We start from the raw sequence: 23,016 nt of genomic DNA on the forward strand, positions 1-23,016 counted from the left end.
TTAATTAAGTTAGTTACCCAAACTGAGCCTTAGTCGTAACTAAATTTAAGGTAAATTTTTTATTGTAATATTTTCCGAATTACTCATATAGAACTTTTTGTGTCATCTATGATCTGAATCTTTGTTGAGTGTCAAATTAAAAAAATAATCCTATTAGGTAATTAATAGAGATTTAATCAATAATAAATCAACAAATATTTTTAAATTATATTTTTAAATTGGAGGGTTTGATTTCTTTACTTATACAAATCGGACGGTCTAATTTGTGTATTTCTACCAAATCAGACGATATGATTTTTACTTTTCTAATCAAACGATTTCACATTTGAGAATAACACTCTAACAATTCACATTTCAAAAAAATACCACTATTATTCCAATATCAAAAATAAAAAAGTGCAAAAGATGCTGCATTGTTTAATTGGGAGCTAAAATATGAAATGAAATGGGAAAATATATTTCCTTCCCCTATTTCGGTGAAATCTTTATATATTAATTGGCTCAATTTCAAACTGTTGAAGGAAGCTGGAGATTTAACAAGTGAATCAATTCAATAATGTGGAATTGCAAAAGAAAAAATAAAAATTAACTATCTCCATCAACGCTATTTGGTTTGCACTCTTATGTAAGAAAAAACATTTTTCAACTAAAAATAGAGACAAATTATGAGGAACTAAAAATTCTTGGAAGATTTTGTAAAATAGCATATATGTCTCTGAAAGAAATTAACTTTAGACAATAAGACATTGATTGCCTGTCGGGTCATTTCTGTTATTTGGATTTTGGAGCTAATAATGGAAATAAGGCAGGGCAAGCAATCAAGCATGGTGCGCAACAGCTGCACATTAAACTGAAAATGAAGGACCTCGCTAAAAGCAGAAAATAGATCTTTTTATTTTTTTTTAATTATTTTATAAAGTATGATATTTTAGGCTGATTTTTTTAGATATGATATTAGGGTGTGAGATATGCAGGAATATGATGATTATAGGTGATTTACACTGTTATGGCGGCGGTGAGTTTTTGGCATTTAGGGGGAAGAAATCGGTGGCACCGATTTGAGGTAGGGGAAATCGGTACCACCGATTTGTGTGAGAGAGGGGGAAAATCGGTGGGACCGATTTGTGGAAGGGGGAGGATGTTGGGTAAGAAATCGGTGCCACCGATTTGTGTGTGGTCTAATTTTTATTTAATCCGGGATCAGAAATCGGTCCCACCGATTTGGGTGTGCAGCGGTCGGTCCCTCCGATTTGCCATTAGTCAACACAAAAACGGATGTTGGTATCACAGAAGCCCCATTTCTTCCTCGTTCGCTAATGATCATCCTCTTCTCCTCTCTTCTCTTCTCTTCTCTTCTCTGATTCTTGTCTTTCATTTGTGTAAAAAAAATTTCTATGAGGCTGGGAATAGATAGTGTTATGGATGATAGAGTTGTATTGAAGATTTATTACTACGGGCAGATCTTATTACAAACATATGAGGGAGTTCAATTCGTGTGTGAAAATCCATTAGATGTTGTTATTCCGTTCACATTGTCATTTGAGGAGTTGAAAGGTGTGATTTGTGAGAAGATAGGCACGCAAAGATGTAGGAGAATATCGTGTATTTTGTACAGGTATCCTTTACCTGTGTTTGGCGGGTTTGTTCAATTTCAAACCAAGTATGTGATGGACGAAGCGAGTATGCAGGAAATGTTTTCAATGTACATGAAAAATCGCCACCGAACATCGTGCATCGAGTTATATATTGAGTTTGAGCAATCTGAAGCAGACCGTAACATTGAGTTGGAAGATTATAATAGTGAAAGCGAAGATGAATTTGAAAGTAACTATGAGATCGTCGGTCCAGGTGAGGACGAAGAAGAAGCTGTTGGCGACATGAACGCAGATGTGGCGGAAGTTGCAAATGCACTAGCAAACCCGCATCCGTTTCAAGAGCCTTCTTTCATGCGGTCGTTGGATTTGGGGGCTATGCACGCACCGGAGTTTCCGGAATATATGAATACAGGTGCGTAAACCTAGCTAGCTACGTGAATCTCTGAATTGTTGTTTACGTAGATGGAATAGAGAAAAATAAGACTATAACGATCTTACCTAGTAAAGTATGTTTATTAATTGAGTTGTAATGAAGGACTTCTTACTGAGTACATAATGAAGCATGTGTTACTTTTGATGTATGTAGCCCCTCCTGTTGTGGCGGATGGTGAGTTCACAGTGGGGATGGAATTCAGCTCAAGGGAGGCAGTAATCAAGGCAATGAAAGATTATACCATCCGGAGAGGTGTGGACTATCGGGTATATGAGTCGGAACCGACGACATTCTATGCCAAATGTATAGAATATGGGAATGGTTGTGACTGGTTGATCCGGGTAACCAAAATGCAGAAGAAGTACTGTTGGGAGATAAGGAGGTACAATGGAAGTCATACTTGTACCAGGTCTACTATTTCTCAAGACCATTCGAAGCTGGATTCCAAGACAGTTGCAGAAGCAATAAAGCCGTTGGTAGAGGTTGACCCGTCTATAAAGGTAAAATCTGTAATTGCTGATATCCAGTCAAAGTTTAACTACACCATCAGTTATCGCAAGGCTTGGTTAGCAAAGCAGCAGGCGGTCGAATCAATTTTTGGAAGTTGGGAAGCATCGTATGAAGCTTTGCCGATATGGTTTGAGGCCATGTGCCACAAAGAGCCATCAGCAGTGGTTCACTTTGAAACAATGCCAGCTTACCAGGGGGATGATTTGGTTCCTGATATACGTGTTCTACATAGAGTCTTCTGGAGTTATTACCCCTGTATAAGGGCCTTCAGACACTGCAAGCCAGTGGTGCAGGTGGACGGGACTCATTTGTATGGAAAATACAAGGGTTGTTTATTGGTTGCAGTGTCACAAGATGGTAATAACAACATCGTGCCTATTGTATTTGCCATAGTGGAGGATCAGCTCGAAGGTTGTAACCTTTACCTTTTTCACTTGTGGCCGTACCTATGTAAACACAACAAATACAAATACAAACATAAATATAAATGTAAATATAAGTACAAGTTCACGATGCATACAAATATAAATACAAATACAAATATGAATACAAAAACAAATACAAATATAAATACAAATTCAATTACAAATATAAATACAAATCATTACTAACATTACGTTTTACCTGCACTAGGTGCTGTATCCTCGTCAGCAGGATCGTCATCCTCATCACCACCCTCATCCTCAGACTCATCAGCGTCATTCCCCTCATCCTCAGACTCATCCTCATCATCACCCTCATCCTCAGACTCATCCTCAACCTCATCCTGATGAACTGCTCTATGACTCTCATGAATCAGAGTCATCGGAATACGTCTAGGATTTCCACTTTGTATGATCCCTCCCGCCGCTTCATTACTTCTGCTCGAGTCAACAGACATTCTGGCACCAGAATTATCAGATGAAGTGCGACCTCGATATCCCAAATCCAATGACCTCCTAGCTGGAGTAACTCCACCAAAATGTGCTTGATGGTCGGTGGGAATGTCAATATAATTACCTGAATGTGACTGGTGCGACCCCGATGCCATCAAACCAAGTAGCTGACTGAATGAAGGTTGCTCTCCATACTCAGAATGTGGACCACCCCAAAACTGATGGTGTGACGGGACTGACGCTGAGTAATAATCAGACGGATGCGTGTAAGGAACATATGGTGCAAAATACTCAACCCCCTGATGTGGCGGTTCCGGTGGCGGTGGTGGTGGAGGTACGGCCACCGGTTCCGGTTCCGGTTCTGGTGCCGGTGGTGGTGGTGGTGGTGGAGGACCTTCTGGATTCTCTTCAAAAACAAGGTTCGACAATTGCAAGTGGTCACCATATGCCTCTCGGTACCAATGCATGTAAATTTCTAACGGATAATGTAAATGCTCCAAGTCTTCAGATAGAATGTGACTATATCGATTGGTCCATTGCATCACCCAACGCGAGTGGGTATTGGCCCAATCTTGATTCTTAGGCCCAGTTAGAACTTCCCCATGTGATGCACCTAGATCCTGCACTTCACTAGGAACACCCTGTGTCAATCCATAATTTTTCATTATTATTATTATTATTATTATTATTATTATTATTATTATTATTATTATTATTATTCAAATAGCATACATACTAATTTTTCTATTATTATTATTATTATTATTATTATTATTATTATTATTATTTATATAAACCAAACAACATACTAATTTATTATTATTATTACTATTCTAACAGTATATATACTAATTTTATTATTAATCATAATAATTAACGATCATAAATAAATTAACTAATAAAATTTTCATTATTAATCGTTACCGTTAATTAAATTCGATTACTAATACTGACAGTAACAACAACAATATATTAATATCTCCCTATTTCAATTTATTAGGTACAGATTTTCTTTTCTTTTTTTTAATGTACTATTTTTTCAAATATTTTTTTCCCTTTTTCTTACATTAAAATACACTACCCGGAGACCCAGAGAGCTTCATCTTCATCACCATTACAAACAAAACAGCCACAAACATTCATCTCAACAAACAAACATTCATCTCATCTCCATACATACATACATACATACAAGGTTTATTCCTATTTTTATTTCTATTTCTAACCACCTAATAATAAAATACATACATATATGTTTAATTTCTAATTTCTACTTATAATAAAATCTAAAATTATCACTATCATTATCATTAAATAAAATTATGAAAAAAAAACTTACATGATTTGGATCTCCAAGATAATTAACAATATGAAGCTCCGGTTGATTTACTTCCTTAGTTTTTCTTTTTTTTGGCATTTTTTTTTCTCTTTTCCTGATCTGTGGTGGTCCAACAATGGTGAGGGAGTGGGGTTGAGAGGAAGAAGAAAGGGAAAGTTGAGAGTGAAAGAGAGAGTGTTGGAGAGTGAAAGAGAGAGGGGTATACGGTAGGGGATAAGGGTCACGGGCTGCACCACGGGAGCCACCTGCATGCGCGACATGTGGCAACGGGTCACCAATCGGTGCCACCGATTTCGGCACCTCCCTCTCCCACAAATCGGTGCCACCGTTTTCCTTCCCCCCAATCGGTGCCACCGATTTCGTTACCAGCGCCGTCACATCTCTGTCAAACACCCCAAACCCCCATAACGTCGCACAACACCAACGCCATCCCCATATCAAAATTAAAAAACTCGATATTTTACCATATATTTTTTAAACGACATAAAAAAATAATAAAAGAATTTGAATCCTTTAAAGTTTGAATTTTAATTTAAAGAGTAAAGTGTAATCTCTCACCATTTATTTTATAGGTGAAATCAAAAATAAATATAAAAAAAAAACTATTTAAAGGTAGAATATCACACTTTACTTTGTAAAGTAAAATTCAAACTTTAAAAGATCCAAATCCCAACCATTAAACTTCGATATTCTAATGACAATAGTCCAATTAATTTCATATTGGTGGTTTTTGTTATTGTTTTTTGTTTTTTGTTTTTTTTTCTTCTGATTTTCATCATAACTATAATAAAAGGTTTGGTTAAAAAATTTGAATATAAAGAGATAAAAATGTGTTAATTTCATAAAATGACATGCTATATTATTCATAAAAAAATTGTTCTATGTCATTGTGAATAAAAAATACTATTTAGATATGCTAAAAACATATTATTCATAAAATACTCACCAAGTAATAATAATTTATGAACAAAATAAAGTTGTGTAACAAATTAAATATATCATAAGTATAATCTTAAGGTTAATATTTAAATAATAATAAAATCTTACGATATGTGATCTTTTATAAGAAAATTGCAATGAAAAAGTAGACTTAATATATCACGATTATATATAAAATAACAACACACATTTGTGCTAAACTTTAGAAAAATAATAGGGTTTAAGGGCCAATGCTTTTGGACTGAGACCTTATTTTTATACTATTAAGATTTTATAATAAAATTAGTACTTAATGATTAGAGTGTTAGCCAAATATTAAAAAAAAAAATTATTGGTGATGCATGTAGCACTGCTCTTTATAGTTAGAACACAAATGAAATGGTTAATTCCAGCTTTATATAACACCAAATCTATATAATTATTTATTTTCATAAGTTTAATTATAATTACTCTACAAGTTACTAATTAAAATATTATTAAAAAATACAAATAAAATATTAACTATTATTAAAGGATATTAATCATTCTAAATTTTATATATTAATTTTTTATAACTAGATTAAACAACAACATAAAAAGGAATTAACTACTCAATTTCTGTATATACTAATTAAATTAATTATTTCAATAGATATATATTGTTCTTTTTGTAAGTAAATTATATATAAAGATAACAAAGTAGATTAATTACACGACCTACACGCATTGCAGGCTACCTAGACCACATGGAAAATATATTCTAGAGAAAAAATGTAAGAAATTATATTTTTTAAGTGTCATAAGAAAAAAAGTAATTTGGTTTCCGTATGCATTTGTTATTAATGAGAGAATAGAACATGATTTGGCAAGATTTTTTTTCACCATATTTTTTTAAAGAAAATAGTCTTTTCTGTCTTCTTAATTTGTGTTTTATGCGTTTTATCTCGTTTTAAGATTAAATTTCTTATCTAAATACATATATTATTAGATTACATTTTTTGCGATAGTGTAATATTATTGGTATTTTAATTTTTTTTTGTCCTTTTATTAGCAAAATCAAAATTTTTCTACTAATATAATTCTTTATCTTCTTATGGTGGTAATATGTCTTCATGTTTATTTTGTTGGTTTGATTGTTGTATTTCATTAAATCTGTAACTAATAGTCTAATACCAATAAGAATGAAACTCCAGTTAAAAGAGTTGTTGAGTGTTGAATGATTAATTTAGGACAGGATTGATTCTGGGTTCATAATGAATTTTTCCATAACTACAAGTACTAGAAGTGCAAAAAAGAAAAGTGCAGTTTATAGTGGAAGTACAAAAAAATGACTTCTTAAATTATATTAATTTCACATATTTAAAAAAACATGAAATAGACAGTTATTATTAGGTGTTTAACGATGTGAATTAGTAGTATTTATAGTATGCAATAAAATTAAACTATAAAATTTAGTAAGATTGTAGTATTTTAAAACACCTAAATCAAATTGATTGCAGTATTTGTAGTAGCCAATGAAATTGGATTATGAAATTAGACAATGAAAATGAAATTATAATATATTAAATTTGTTTATATTTTTCATATGATTAGTATCAACTCTAATAATCAGAAAATCCGTGCTATAATAATGACTTTACAAAAATCAATTTTGTGGGGAAAAAACCTGAGGTAAATTATGAAACATGCAAAAATTTAATTTTATTTATACCCGGATAACAGTATTCATGGGAATTTAAAAAATATCTATTATGAAAAAAGTAGATATCAAAGGTTAAATTCATGAATATTACTTAAAAGAATAATTGCTATACATATAAGTTTTTATTAAATGAAGATAACGTTTTTTTTCTTGCAACATAATCTAATGCAAGCTCATAGTCTTTTATTTTGGAATGTCTAAAATGAGCATAATAATTATGTATTTATTGGATGTGTTATATTTATATAGATTATTAGATTTTATTAGATGAAAATCAAATATTAATATAAAAGAAAAGTATTGATAGACTCTAATAAATAAAGAGTATTTTAATACATAAATAAGTACTTTAAATGACAATAATTTAATACACAATACTTTAATAGGGCTGCTGCACATCCATATAACCATATAACCATGTTGGCCCAAACCCAAATAAAATCAGGCGCATTAAATGACGAGTGACAACACGCGCTAGACGAAAAAACCCCTTTTCCATTCGCGCTTTATGAAAAAACGTTACATTTTCAACACGAAACTAAGACACAAAAATACTCATTCTCTTCGAATCTCTCTCAACATCACTCAAACTTCAATCACATTCTCTGCAGAAACCACTACTAAAAAGGAATCGGAAGAAGATTTCGCAAGCAACAACCAGAAACAAACAAAAACAGCAACAAAGACTACGAAAGGTATGAGAAAACTACTGTTCATTTAAAATCTTACAATGTTGCATTTCTCCTAGTTGCATTTTAGTTTTACTGGATTGATTTGCTTCATTTAGTAGATGGAACTATTGTGAATGATTTTTATAGTATAACTCGGGCCTGGAATAAAATTTGTTGTTATTTTCGTTTATTTCAGTGGATAGTGTAGCTAGGGTATTAAGATATATGTGCTTATTCTTACTGGTGTGGATAGTTTAACTGGAGCTTTGAAATTGGTTGTTACTATCTTGAGTACTTTTGCATGGAAGAATACTATTCTTGTTGATTGAAAGTTGATTATCATTTATTAACCACATGAACGTTTTTCGGATCGATGGCCTTTGTGATTTTGGTTCTATGCATGAATGAGTTTCAGTTCGGTGGCCTTTGTGATTTTGGTTCTGTGCATGAATGAGTTTCGATTCGGTGGCTTGTGGCACTTTAATTGACTTGATTAAGATATACATGCTTGTCCTTGTTGATGTATTGAATGAAGTATTGACCAAAATTTTTCATTACAAAATAGAACAAGACAATATCTCCCTTTTTACAAATTTTTTAAGCATGAGTTACACTTGATGTAAATGAGTTTTGTTTAGAGACAACTCTTTCACTTTGATAAGCCATACTACTGTAAAATTGTCTCATTATATTAGATATATTTCAGCACAAATGGTAGTTGACCTTGATACTTAAAGAAAGATATCAAGTTTCAATAAGAGTGTTTAAAGAAGCCAATTTGTAAATTTCATTTTGAAAGAACACCTAATTCATGAAATTTTAAAAACTTTTTTTGGAAGATGTTGATTTGATTAAGATATACGTGCTTGTTCTTATTTTTGTAGATAGTTTAACTAGAGCTTTGAAATTGATTGTTACTATCTTCAGTACTTCTTTTGCATGGAGAAATACTATTCTTGTTGATTGAAAGTTGATCATCATTTATTAACCACATGAACGTTTTTTGGTTTGGTGGCCTTTGTGATTTTGGTTATGTGCATGAATGAGTCTCAGTTCGGTGACTTGTGGCATTTTAATTGACTTGATTAAGATATACTTGCTTGTGCTTATTGATGTATTCAATGAAGTATTGACCAAAATTTTTTATTACAGCAAAACACAACAAGAAAATGGCAACAATAAAGGAGAAGACACATTATAACGTAAGCAGATTAAATATATTTATCCGCTTTCATTTGAATAATATTTATTTTATATTATAAATATATCCTCACATTCTGTTTCAAAACTTGCAAAAAACTCACTATTGCAGATGCCAAACAAAGGCAATAGAAACAGTATACAGGAAAATGAGTCAAGAAAAGAAAGATATTGTGGAAGAAATGGGATTTGGTGCCCTGAAAAATGTCCCAGAAATGAATGTCTCTAATACCCTCTTGAAAGAATTTCTTAATCGCTTTGATGAAGAGAAAGGATGCCTCAAAACTCTCCAGGGGAAAATATACATAACTCCTCGGAAAGTAGCAGTTGCCCTTGGCATAACCAACGGAGGTAATTGATGCGTGAGCATCTTTCCTATCTTTTCCTAGTGAATTTTCATTTAACTTGATAAGTTTAAGCAATAATTAATTATCTTTTAGCCACTATGGATGCTACTTTGAGTCTTGTGCAATTCTGTTTATTTTAGGTAGCATTTGGCTGGATTTGATGGAAAAGAAGCATGCAAAAATGGAAGGAATCGCAAAGTTGTCCAGCCTGACCTCTTCGCATTCAATCAATCATAATTTGAGCTACAGAGGTCCAAATGAGACAGTTCTAGTTGCGTTGAAAAGTTAACATCCCGGGCTTCGCAACGATATACAATTTTCCATAGTTGATCTGGCATTTAAGGGTGCGCACGCGCACATCACGCGCACGCGCACATTGGTGAAAAGTTTATCGGAGCGCACGCGCACCTGGCGCGTACGCGCGACATGCGTGACGTACTGCAAACTCAAAATTTGCCCCCAGCGATTTCTAGGCTGATTTTGACCCAGTTTTCAGCCCAGAAAGCACATATCAGAGGCTGCAAAGTGAAGGAATCAAGTGGTACCCATCCATCAATTGAAGACTTGTTGCTTGCCATAATTAATTCTGATTTAAATTTAAATATTATTTTAAGATAGGAAAAGATATTTTTTTAGTTTTAAAAATTAGGATTTAAATTTATTAGGATTAGATATAAAAGACAACATTAATTAGTTAACTTTACATTCCATCTCAGACAATTTACCTGAATCCTTATTTTCTCTCTCAATCATGAGCAACTAAACCTCCACTGTTAAGGTTAGGAGCTCTGTCTATTGTATGGATTGATTCTATTACTTTTCTATTTTGAGCTATGTATTGATTTATAAATTTAAGAATTGTTTTCATTCTTTATTTTATGAATTTGGGTGGAACGGAAGAATGACCCATGTTCTAATTGAGTTCTTGTATAACTTGGAAGAGCTCTTTACTTGAACAACAGCTTGAAAACAATTTTTTCTAAATTTTAATTAACTGGATTTAACGGGATACGTGACATATAATCCTCTTATTTTTGGGTAATTAGGATTTTTGTGGCATACAAACTGGAATTTGATCATGCAGCTTCTAATTGGAATTAATTGACCAAGGAATTGGCAGTTAATGAATTTTAGAGGAGATTAGGAAGGTCTAAGGAATTAGGGTCTAGTCACATATAGTTTGCCATGAATTAAATCTTGCATGATTAAAATAAATTAATAAGAAAAATCAATCCAGAAAATAGATATCTCTGAAACCTTAACTGTTTCTCAATATTTGGTTTCCAAGTTATTTACGTGTCTATCTTTTGGTATTCTGAGTTGCTATTTTATGCTCTTGAACATCCAAACACTCTTTTCTGTTTGCCTAACTAAGTGGTTTAACCAACCATTGTTGCTTGATCTATCAATCCTCGTGGGATCGATCTTCACTCACCTGAGGTATTACTTGGTATGACCCGGTGCACTTGCCGTTAGTTTGTGGGTTATAAATCCCGCACCAAGTTTTTGGCACCGTTGCCAGGATTGAAGTGATTAACAACTATTAGTTGTTTGATTACTTAGATTAGGCGTTTTAGTTTTAATTTTATTTAAATTTTATTTAAAAAAATTTGAAAAAAAAGAAAAATATATTTTAATTGCACTAACATTTTTAGTAATTTCTGAAATTAAGTTTGGTGTTTCCTAGTTCAGGTTACCTCATTGGGAATTCTCTACACTCTGACGTAGAGAATTCCATATTTTTTCTGTTGTTTTCTGTTTATTTATGCGCAGGAACAGAGACAAAGAACATCTCTTAGACTTTGATCCTGAACCTGAAAGGACTTTCAGGCGGCGTTTACAACAAGCAAGACTTTACAAGGCTGCAGAATCCACTATGGATCCTAATAATGCTGCTAATGCCAATGTGGCAAATCCGAATGGGAATGAGCAACAAAGAGTGCTTGGCTCTTACTCTGCTCTTATTGTAGATCTTTATAGAAAAGAATTGTGGTACCTCCTATAGCTGCGAACAACTTTGAGTTGAAGCCACAACTGGTCACCCTGGTGCAACAAAACTGCCCGTATCATGGTCTTCTCCACGAAGACCCAAATCAGTTTATTTCTAGTTTTTTGCAGATTTGTGATACTGTGAAGATAAATGGAGTGAACCTGGAGGTATACAAACTCATGCTCTTCCCGTTTGCTCTGAGGGATGGAGCAAAACTATGGCTAGATTCCCAACCCAAGGAGAGTCTGGATACTTGGAACAAGGTTGTTACTGAGTTTCTCACTAAATTTTTCCCATCAAAGAAGCTGACTAAGCTTAGGGTGGAGGTTCAGACCTTCAGGCAGAAGGATGGTGAAACTCTATATGAAGCTTGAGAGAGATACAAGCTACTGACTAGGCAATGTCCTCCGGACATGTTCTCCAAGTGGACCCAACTAGATATCTTTTATGAAGGTTTGGGTGAAATGTCCAAGATGTGCTTAGATAATTCTGCAGGAGGTTCACTGTACAAGAAGAAGACACCGGAGGAGACTATTGAGCTTATTGAATTAATTGCTAGCAACCAATATTTATACTCATCTAACAGGAATCCTGTGAACTCTGAGGCTCCTCAGAAGAAGGGTGTCATGGAAGTAGAAGCTCTTAATGCTATTCTTTCTCAGAACAAGCTTATGTCTCAGCAAATAAGTCTACTTACTCAACAAATGGGTGGCATGCAAGTCTCAGCTATCAACACCCAAAATACACCTCAAGAGGTCTCCTATGACATGGTAGGAAATTTAGTGCAAAATGATAATTATGATTATGCTCAATCCTCTTCTGAACAGGTCAATTACATGGGGAGTGGTTCTAGAAATTCCAATAATGACACCTATTCTCAGACATACAATCAAGGATGGAGAAATCACCCAAATTTTGGGTGAAGAGACCAACGTCAGAGACCTAAGAATTTCAACAATAATTCTCAGGATGGCTTCCAACAGAACAATTACAATAACCGCCAATTTCAGTCTCAGCAGCAACAACCACCTCAGCAGGCTAACTCTAAATCCCAAGAAGATTCTAATTGGGAGATGATGAGGAATTTTATGTAGAAAACCAGAGCCTCCATTAGAAACTTGGAAGTGCAAATGGGCCAGCTGAGAAAGCAAATACCTGAGAAGTCTACAAGTACATTACCAGGTGATACATTGGTGAACCCAAGAGAAGATTGCAAGGTTATTCAGTTGAGAAGTGGCAAAGTAGATGGCTCTGAGACCAAGGCCAATGAAGAATTAGTTGAAAAAGAAGCTCCAGATGAGAAGAAGAAAGAAGTAGAACGCGCCCCTCCTAAGCATGCAGATAACCCATTCCTTGATTCTCTTGACACTTATCCTATCTTGCCAAAGGCTCCTGAATACAAGCCAAAAATGCCATATCCTCAGAGGCTTCAGAAGCCTTCCGAAGAAAAGCAGTTTTCCAAATTTTTAGATGTCTTCAAAAAGCTACAGATCAACATTCCTTTCGCAGAGGCTCTTGAGCAAATGCCTCTTTATGCTAAGTTTATGAAAGAATTGTTGACCAATAAGAGGAATTGGAAGGAACAAGAAATAGTGGTGTTAACCAAGGAATGTAGTGCAATTATTCAACACAATCTCCTTGAGAAAATGCCAGACCCAGGGAGCTTTGTCATTCCTTGCACCATTGAAGATGTCACCATTAAGAGAGTTTTATGTGACCTTAGAGCTAGCATCAATCTAATGTCACTTTCAGTGATGAAAAAGCTTCATATTGAGGAGGTAAAACCCACTCGTATTTCTCTTCAACTTGCTGATCTTTCTGTTAAATTACCTGTAGGTGTTGTTGAGGATTTACTTATTAAAGTAGGACCATTTATTTTTCCTGTTGATTTTGTTATATTAGACATGGAAGAGGAGGTAAAATCCTTTTTTATACTTGGTAGACCCTTTTAGCTACAGGTAGAGCTTTGATTGATGTGCAAAAGGGTGAATTAACCCTGATGGTCAATGAAGAATAAGCGGTTCTAAATATTTTTTAGGCTCTCAAACACCCTAATGATTCTGAAGGGTGCACGAAAATAGATGTTATTGAACCACTTGTTCAAGAGGTACTGAAAGCTGAGGTGCTTGATGACATTCTGGATCCTATTTCTGAGTATGAATTAGTTGAAGTTGATGATTCACCACCCCAGAAGGCTATGGTTTACATGCCTAAAGCAGAGGAGGAAGCCCCCAAGCTTGAGCTCAAACCTTTACCTCCTTCTCTGAAATATGTGTTCTTGGGTGAAAATGATTCATATCCGGTGATTATTAGCTCTTCCCTGAAGCCTGAAGAGGAAGAGGCGCATGTTTCAGTGCTCAAGAGTCATAAAACAGCTCTTGGGTGGACCATTAGTGACTTGAAGGGGATTAGTCCAACCAAGTATATGCACAAGATCCTTCTTGAAGATGATGCTAAACCAGTTGTGCAACCACAAAGGAGACTCAATCCAACCATGAAAGACGTGGTCCAAAAAGAGGTAATGAAATTATGGGAAGCATGTATTATTTACCCTATTTCTGACAGTCCTTGGGTAAGTCCTATGCAGGTAGTTCCCAAGAAAGGAGGGATGACAGTGATCCGGAATGAAAAGAATGAGCTTATTCCTACAAGAACAATCACAAGATGGAGAATTTGTATAGACTACAAGAGGCTCAACACTGCTACAAGGAAGGATCATTTCCCCTGCCTCTCATTGATCAAATGCTTGAGAGGTTAGCTGGTCATGCTTTTTATTGTTTTTTAGATGGATATTCTGGATATAATCAAATTGCAGTTGACCCTCAAGATCAAGAGAAGACAACATTCACATGCCCCTTTGGAGTATTTGCCTACAGGAGAATGCCATTTGGACTTTGTAATGCTCCAGCAACTTTTCAGAGGTGTATGCTTTCAATTTTTTCTGACTTGGTTGAAAAGTTCATTGAGGTATTTATGGATGACTTTTCTGTTTTTGGTAATTCTTTTGAATTCTACCTTAAGCATTTATCTCTTGTCTTGAAATGGTGTCAAGAATCAAATCTTGTTTTGAATTGGGAAAAATGCCATTTTATGGTCACAGAAGGTATTGTTCTTGGACACCAGATTTCAAGTAAGGGGATTGAGATTGACAGAGCAAAGGTGGAGGTAATTGAAAAATTATCACCACCTGCAAATGTTAAGGCAGTCAGGAGTTTCTTGGGTCATGCAGGATTTTGTAGGAGATTTATAAAGGACTTTTCTAAAATTGCTAAACCATTGAGCAACCTGTTGGTTGTTGATGTTCCTTTTGTCTTTGATTCTGATTGTTTGCATGCTTTTGAAACTCTAAAAACAAACCTTACCTCTGCTCCCATTATAGCTCCCCCTGACTGGGATTTACCATTTGAATTGATGTGTGATGCCAGTGATTTTGCTATAGGAGCTATTTTAGGACAGAGGCATGGTAAGCTTGTACATGTCATTTACTATGCCAGTCGTGTGATAAATGACGCATAAAAGAATTACACAACTATAGAAAAGGAATTATTAGCTGTTGTGTATGCTATTGATAAGTTTAGGTCCTATTTACTTGGTTCTAAGGTTATTATTTATACTGATCATGCTGCTTTAAAGTACCTTCTAACCAAATAGGATTTTAAACCAAGATTAATAAGATGAGTGTTGCTCCTTCAGGAGTTTGATATTGAGATAAAAGACAGGAAAAGGGTCAAAAAATCAAGTAGCTGACCATCTCTCCAGAATTGAGCCTGAAGCAGGAGTACATCTACCCACAGCTGTAACTGAGACATTTCTGGACGAGCAGTTATTTCTCATTCAACAGGCTCTATGATTTGCAGACATTGCAAATTATAAAGCCATGAATTTTATTCCAAAAAAGTACAGTAGGCTGGTGCGGTATTTTACAACCCACAAACTAACCGGCAAGTACACCGGGTTGTACCAAGTAATACCTTACGTGAGTAAGGGTCAATCTCACGAGGATTGATGGATTAAGCAACAGTTATTGAGTGATCGGCTTAGTTAGACAAGCAGAAAAGGGTTATGAGATATTCAAAAAGTTTAAATTCGAAAATATCAGAAGGCAGGATGATAAACCCCGTTTTTAGGGTTTATCTTGTGTTGAATTTAGAGCATTTTGATAACCTTTTCTCACATTTAGCCAATGAATTAGCATATTTTTGTAATCTTTCCCGTATTTGTGCTTGAATGTAGAAACATGCTTTTTAAGCCTTTAATTTGGTAATTTTAATTCATCCTTGATTCCATAAGATGCCTTGATGTGTTTGCTAGTAATCTCAGGTTAAAATAGGCTAGACATGGATCAAAGCAGCAAGGAAGGAAGCATGCAAGTGGAGAGAAGCATAAAAAGCCAAAGGAATAACCTCGGCCAAGGACGCGCATGCGCACAAGGCGCTCGCGCACACATTGCGAATTTGGCCAGGAACGCGTATGCGTACCGTGCGCATCCGCGCCAATGGCCGCACGTGAGTTTTAAACAGAAAATGTGCCCAGCAATTTCTGGGAAGTTGTGGGGCCCAGTTACAACCAATTTTGGTGCCCAAGTGCTTTAAAGAACCAAGGATTGAAGGGGATATCAAGGATTCATTCACCATTCTATCATTCTAGCTTAGATGAGTTCATTCATACACATTAGGATTAGTTTAAAGATAGTTTCTAGAGAGAGAAGCTCTCACTTCTCTCTAGAATTAGGATTAGGTTTAAGTTAGTCTCTCTTCTTAGATCTAGGTTTAATTCATACTTTGATTTACTTTCTCTCTATCAATTCTTACTTCTCTACTCTCCTTCTCTATAGTTTTGTATTTCAATTCTTGTAATTCTTCACTTTGTTGTGGATCTATTTTTGTTCTTTTGTTTTCTTTCAATAATGCAATTTGAGGTAATTCATGATAATTGTGATTTTCTTGATTGTTGTTGTTAATTCTTTGTATTCAATTGTAGTTAGAATTCTTTCTTGTTGTGATTTACTATACTTTTTTTTGTGCCTTCCAAGTGTTTGATGGAATGCTTGGGAGGATGTTAGAGTAGAATTTTATGTTCTTGGCTTGGGAAGATAACTTAGGAACTCTTGAGTTACTAATATCCAAGTGATTGATAGTTGATAGCCATTGACTCTAGCTTTCACTAATTCAATTAATGGGAACTAGGATTTATGGATTTGGATTGATATAACTCACTTGACTTTCCTTTGCTATTAGTTAGAGGATGACTTAGTGAGATTGATCCTTGTAACTATCATAATTGTGATTAGTGATAATGATATAGGTCCTTGATCATCAAACCTTGCCAAGACCATTTTGTTAATAAAATTTCATTACCATTTACTATTCATGTTTCTCATCTAAAACCCCAAAATAAACAAGTTCATAACCAATAACAAGAAGACTACCCTGCAAGTCCTTTGAGAGACGACCCGATGTTTAAATATTTCGGTTTATAGATTTTAAGGGTTTGTACTTGTGACAAACAAATTTTTGTATGAAAGGATTATTGTTGGTTTAGAGACTATACTTTACAACGAGATTTCATTAGTGAAATTCTAAACCGTCAAAATCTAATCATCAAAATGGCGCCGTTGCCGGGGATTTGTGATGAGCGGATAATTTATACGCTTTTTGGCATTATTTTTAGGTAGTTTTTAGTAAGTTCAAGCTACTTTTAGGGATGTTTTCATTAGTTTTTATGTTAAATTCATATTTCTGGACTTTACTATGAGTTTGTGTGTTTTTCTTTGATTTCAGGTAATTTCTGGCTGAAATTGAGGGACTTGAGCAAAACTCTGATAGGAGGCTGACAAAGGACTGCTGATGCTGTTGGAATCTGACCTCACTGCACTCAAAATGGATTTTCTGGAGCTACAGAACTCCAAATGGCGCGCTCTCAACGGCGTTGGAAAGTAGACATCCAGAGCTTTCCAGAAATATATAATAGTCCATACTTTATTTGGGAATTGATGACGTAAAGTGGCACTCAACGCCAAGTACATGCTGCTGTCTGGAGTTAAACGCCAGAAACACGTCACAACCCGGATTTGAACGCCCAAAACACATCATAACTTGGCGTTCAACTCCAATAAAAGTCTCAGCTCGTGGATAGATCAAGCTCAGCCCAAACATACACCAAGTGGGCCCCGGAAGTGGATTTATGCATCAATTACTTACTCATGTAAACCCTAGTAGCTAGTCTAGTATAAATAGGTTAATTTACTATTGTATTAGACATCTTTGGTCTCAGTTTTGTTTTATTCTTCATCTTAGGAGGCTATTGATAACGTTTTAGGGGGCTGGCCATTCGGCCATGCCTGAACCTTTCACTTATGTATTTTCAACGGTGGAGTTTCTACACACCATAGATTAAGGGTGTGGAGCTCTGCTGTACCTCAAGTTTCAATACAATTACTATTATCTTCTATTCAATTCTCTTTTATTCTTATTCCAAGATATACGTTGCACTTCAACTTGATGAATGTGATGATCCGTGACACTCATCATCATTCTCAACTATGAACGCACGTGACTGACAACCACTTCCGTTCTACCTTAGGCCGGGCGCATATCTCTTAGATTCCCCAACAGAATCTTCGTGGTATAGGCTAGATAGATGGCGGCATTCATGGGAATCCGGAAAGGCTAACCTTGTCTGTGGTATTCTGAGTAGGATTCCGGGAATCTGGAAAGTCTAACCTTTTCTGTGGTATTCCGAGTAAGATTCCGGTATTGAATGACTGTGACGAGCTTCAAACTCCTGAAGGCTGGGCGTTAGTGACAGACGCGAAAGAATCAATGGATTCTATTCCAAACTGATTGAGAACCGATAGATGATTAGCCGTGCTGTGACAGAGCATAAGAACGTTTTCACTGAGAGGATGGGATGTAGCCATTGACAACGGTGATGCCTGATAAACCCCATTTGTAAGGTTTATCTTGTGCTTGATTTAGGGGATTTTATAACCTTTTACCCACATTTGCCATTGACGATGGTGATGCCCTACATACAGCTTGCCATGGAAAGGAGTAGGAAGGATTGGATGAATGTAATAAGAAAATAAAGATTCGAGAGGATTCTAGCATCTCCACACGCCTATCTGAAATCCCCACCATTAATTTACATAAGTATTTCTATCCTATTTTATTTTCTGTTTATTATTAATTTTTGAAATCCATAACCATTTAATCTGCCTAACTGAATTTTACAAGGTGACCATAGCTTGCTTCATACCAACGACCCTTACTCACGTAAGGTTTATTACTTGGACGACCCAGTACACTTGCTGGTTAGTTGAACGAGATTGTGGAAAGAAAGTGCTGAGTTAATGTTTTTATGCACATGCCAAAGAGCCATTATTGTTGATCACAATTTTGTCCACCAAGTTTTTGGCGCCGTTGCCGGGGATTGTTCGAGTATGGACAACTGAAGGTTCATCTTGTTGCTCAGATTAGGTAATTTTCTTTTTATTTTCTTTCCAAAAATCTTTCAAAAATTTTTTCTTTATTTTTTGTTTTTCCAAATTTTATTTTCGAAAAATATAATAAAAATTCAAAAAAAATCATAAAATCATAAAAATCAAAAATATTTTGTGTTTCTTGTTTGAGTCTTGAGTCAACTTTTAAGTTTGGTGTCAATTGCATGCTTTAAAAATTTTTCTTGCATTTTTCGAAAACTCCATGCATTCATAGTATTCTTCATGATCTTCAAGTTGTTCTTGGTAAGTCTTCTTGTTTGATCTTGATGTTTTCTTGTTTTGTGTTGTTTGTTGTTTTTCATGTGCATTTTTCGTTTGTTAGAGTCCATGCATTAAAGATTTCTAAGTTTAGTGTCTTGCATGTTTTCTTTGCATTAAAAATTTTTCAAAAATATGTTCTTGATGTTCATCATGATCTTCAAAGTGTTCTTGGTGTTCATCTTGACATTCATAGTGTTCTTGCATGCATCATGTGTTTTGATCCAAAATTTTTAAGTTTTGGGTCATAATTGTGTTTTTCTCTCTCATAATTAAATTTTAAAAATAAAAAATATCTTTTCCTTATTTTTCTCATAATTTTCGAAAATTTGATTTGACTTAGTCAAAAATTTTCAAAATTAGTTGTTTCTTACAAGTCAAGTCAAAATTTTCAATTTTAAAAATCTTATCTTTTCAAAAATTATATCTTTTTCATTTTTTTTATTTTTTCAAAAAATTCAAAAATTCTTTTTCAAATTATTTTCAAAATCTTTTCCTTATCTTTATATCACATTTTCGAAAACTCACTAACAATTAATGTGATTGTTTCAAAAATTTGAAGTTTGTTACTTTCTTGTTAAGAAAGGTTCAATCTTTAAGTTCTAGAATCTTATTTTGTAGTTTCTTGTTAGTGAAGTAAGTAATTTTAAAATTTTTGAATTAAATCTTTTTATCTTTTATCTTATCTTTTTCAAAAATTTTATCTTTTTCAAGATTTGATTTCAAAATATCTTATCTAACCTCTTATCTTCTTATCTTTTCAAATTTGATTTTAATATCTTTTTCAACTAACTCTTTGACTTTTTGTTTGTTTCTTATCTTTTTCAAAACCGCCTAACTACTTTTTCCTCTCTAATTTTCGAAAATATCTCATCTCTTTTTCAAAAATTCTTTTGTTTTAAATTTTAATTTTAATCTTATCTTATCTCTAATTTTCGAAAATTACTAACACTTTTTTTTAAAATTATTTTCGAAATTTTCTATCTCTTCTCTCTTATTCTATTTAATTATTTACTAACACTTCTCTTCACCTCTCTTCATCTAAATATCCGAACATAATCTATCCCTTGTGTTTGGATTCTTCACTCTTTCTTCTTCTACCAAAATAAAGGAATCTCTATACTGTGACATAGAGGATTCCTCTTTCTTTTCTTATTCTCTTCTTCCCTTTGATGGAAGAAGCATCTCCATTCCTGCCATTGGAGCTAATAATTTTGAGCTTAAGCCTCAATTAGTTGCCTTAATGCAACAAAACTGCAAGTTCTATGGACTTCCATCTGAAGATCCTTATCAGTTCTTAACTGAGTTCTTGTAGATCCGTGAGACTGTAAAGACGAATGGAGTAGACCCTAAAGTTTACAAGCTCATGCTTTTCCCTTTTGCTGTAAGAGACAGAGCTAGAATCTGGTTGGACTCACAACCTAAAGATAGCCTGGACTCTTGGGAGAAGCTGGTCACTGCTTTCTTGGATAAATTCTTTCCTCCTCAAAAGCTGAGCAAGCTTAGAGTGGATGTTCAAACCTTCAAACAAAAAGATGGTGAATCCCTCTATGAAGCTTGGGAAAGATACAAGCAGTTGACCGAAAGGTGTCCATCTGACATGTTTTCAGAATGGACCCTATTAGATATATTCTATTATCGTCTCTCTGAATTTTCGAAAATGTCATTGGACCATTCTGCAGGTGGATCTATTCACCTAAAGAAAACGCCTGAAGAGGCTCAAGAGCTTATTGACATGGTTGCAAATAACCAATTCATGTACACTTCTGAGAGAAATTCCATTAATAATGGGACGCCTCAAAGAAAGGGAGTTCTTGAGATTGATGCTCTGAATGCTATATTGGCTCAGAACAAAGTGTTGACTCAGCAAGTCAACATGATCTCTCAAAGTTTGAATGGATGGCAAAATGCATCCAACAGTACTAAAGAGGCAGCTTCTGAAGAAGCTTATGATCCAGAGAACCCCGCAATAGCAGAGGTAAATTACATGGGTGAACCTTATGGAAACACCTATAATTCAACATGGAGAAATCATCCAAATTTCTCATGGAAGGATCAACAAAAGCCTCAACAAGGCTTTAACAATGGTGGACGCAATAGGCTGAGCAATAGCAAGCCTTTTCCATCATCTTCTCAGCAACAGACAGAGAATTTCTGAGGCTCATATAGAGACCATAGAGATTCCATTAAATCTCCTTCTGCCATTCATGAGCTCTGAAGACTATTCTTCCTCTGAGGAGGATGAAGATGTGACTGGAGAGCAAGTTGCTCAATATTTAGGAGCTATCATGAAGCTGAATGCCAAGTTGTTTGGTAATGAGACTTGGGAAAGTGAACCTCCCTTGCTCATTAGTGAACTAGATACCTGGATTCAGTAAATTTTACCTCAAAAGAAACAAGATCCTGGCAAGTTCTTAATACCTTGTACCATAGGCACCATGACCTTTGAAAAAGCTCTATGTGATCTGGGGTCAGGGATAAATCTTATGCCACTCTCTGTAATGGAGAAGCTGGAGATCATTGAGGTACAACCTACCTTGTTCTCATTACAATTGGTAGACAAGTCATTGAGACAAGCTTATGGAATAGTAGAGGACATGTTAGTAAAGGTTGAAGGCCTTTACATCCTTGCTGATTTCATAATCTTAGACACTAGGAAGGAAAAGGATGAATGCATCATCCTTGGAAGACCTTTCCTAGCTACAGCAGGAGCTGTAATAGATGTCAACAGAGGTGAATTAGTCCTTCAATTAAATGGGGACTACCTTGTGTTTAAGGCACATGGCCCTCCCTCTGTGACAAAAGAGAGTGAGCACAAAGAGCTTCTCTCAGTTCAGAGTCAAGAAGAGCCCCCACAGTCAAACTCTAAGTTTGATGTTGGGAGGCCACAACCAAACACTAAGTTTGGTGTTAAGACCCCATATCCAAACTCTAAGTTTGGTGTTGGGACTATACAACATTGACCTGATCACCTTTGTGGCTCCATGAGAGCACAATGTCAAGCTATTGACATTAAAGGAGCGCTTGTTGGGAGGCAACCCAATTTTATTTATCTAATTTTTAATTTATTGTTATTTTGTGTTTTATTAGGTACATGATCATGAGGAGTCACGAAAAATCATAAAAATTAAAAACAGAATCAAAAACAGCAGAAAAAAATTCGCACCTTGGAGGAAGGACAGACTGGCGTTCAACGCCAGTAAGGATCATCTGGCTGGCGTTCAACGCCAGAACAGAGCATGAATCTGGCGCTGAACGCTAGAAACAAGCAATATTCTGGCGTTTGAACGCCAAGAATGTGCCTTGAGAAAAGCTGGAGCTGAACGCCAGTAACAAGCATGGAACTGGCGTTCAACGCCAGAAACATGCTACACATGGGCGTTGAACGCCCAGAACATGCTTCACATGGGCGTTGAACGCCTAGAACGTGCATCACCTCGGCGTTTAAATGCCAGAATGGTATGCAAAGGCATTTTACATGCCTATTTGGTGCAGGGATGTAATTCCTTGACACCTCAGGATCTGTGGACCCCACAGGATCCCCACCTAACATATTCCCACCTTACCTCCTAATCCTATTTCACTCTTCCCCATGTCACACTTCCCAACAACTTCAATCTCTGAATCTCTCCTCCCAATAAACCCTCTTTCCCAAAACCCTTCACCAATCACCTCAA

At 35.2% G+C, this 23,016-nt stretch overlaps 2 protein-coding genes and 1 non-coding gene across 3 annotated transcripts; 1 reads left to right on the plus strand and 2 right to left on the minus strand.

The window, feature by feature from the left end:
* The first annotated feature begins 1,418 nt into the window (after positions 1 to 1,418).
* Positions 1,419 to 2,899, plus strand: LOC107479447 (uncharacterized). The gene is made up of 3 exons (XM_016099580.1): positions 1,419 to 2,007; positions 2,182 to 2,759; positions 2,801 to 2,899. The coding sequence occupies exons 1-3, from the start codon at positions 1,419 to 1,421 to the stop codon at positions 2,897 to 2,899; spliced, it is 1,266 nt and encodes a 421-aa protein (XP_015955066.1).
* Positions 2,900 to 2,913: 14 nt separating this feature from the next.
* LOC110278629 (uncharacterized) lies at positions 2,914 to 4,078 on the minus strand. The gene is made up of 2 exons (XM_021136870.1): positions 3,163 to 4,078; positions 2,914 to 2,984 (listed from the first exon to the last, which is right to left on the minus strand). The coding sequence occupies exons 1-2, from the start codon at positions 4,076 to 4,078 to the stop codon at positions 2,914 to 2,916; spliced, it is 987 nt and encodes a 328-aa protein (XP_020992529.1).
* A 16,759-nt stretch (positions 4,079 to 20,837) lies between these two features.
* LOC127745837 (small nucleolar RNA R71) lies at positions 20,838 to 20,941 on the minus strand. The gene has a single exon (XR_008007461.1). It is a non-coding gene; the product is annotated as a small nucleolar RNA R71 (small nucleolar RNA).
* Between the last annotated feature and the right edge of the window lie 2,075 nt (positions 20,942 to 23,016).

The sequence above is a fragment of the Arachis duranensis genome, chromosome 3 (genome assembly GCF_000817695.3).
Source record: "Arachis duranensis cultivar V14167 chromosome 3, aradu.V14167.gnm2.J7QH, whole genome shotgun sequence".
Taxonomy (NCBI): Eukaryota; Viridiplantae; Streptophyta; class Magnoliopsida; order Fabales; family Fabaceae; genus Arachis; species Arachis duranensis.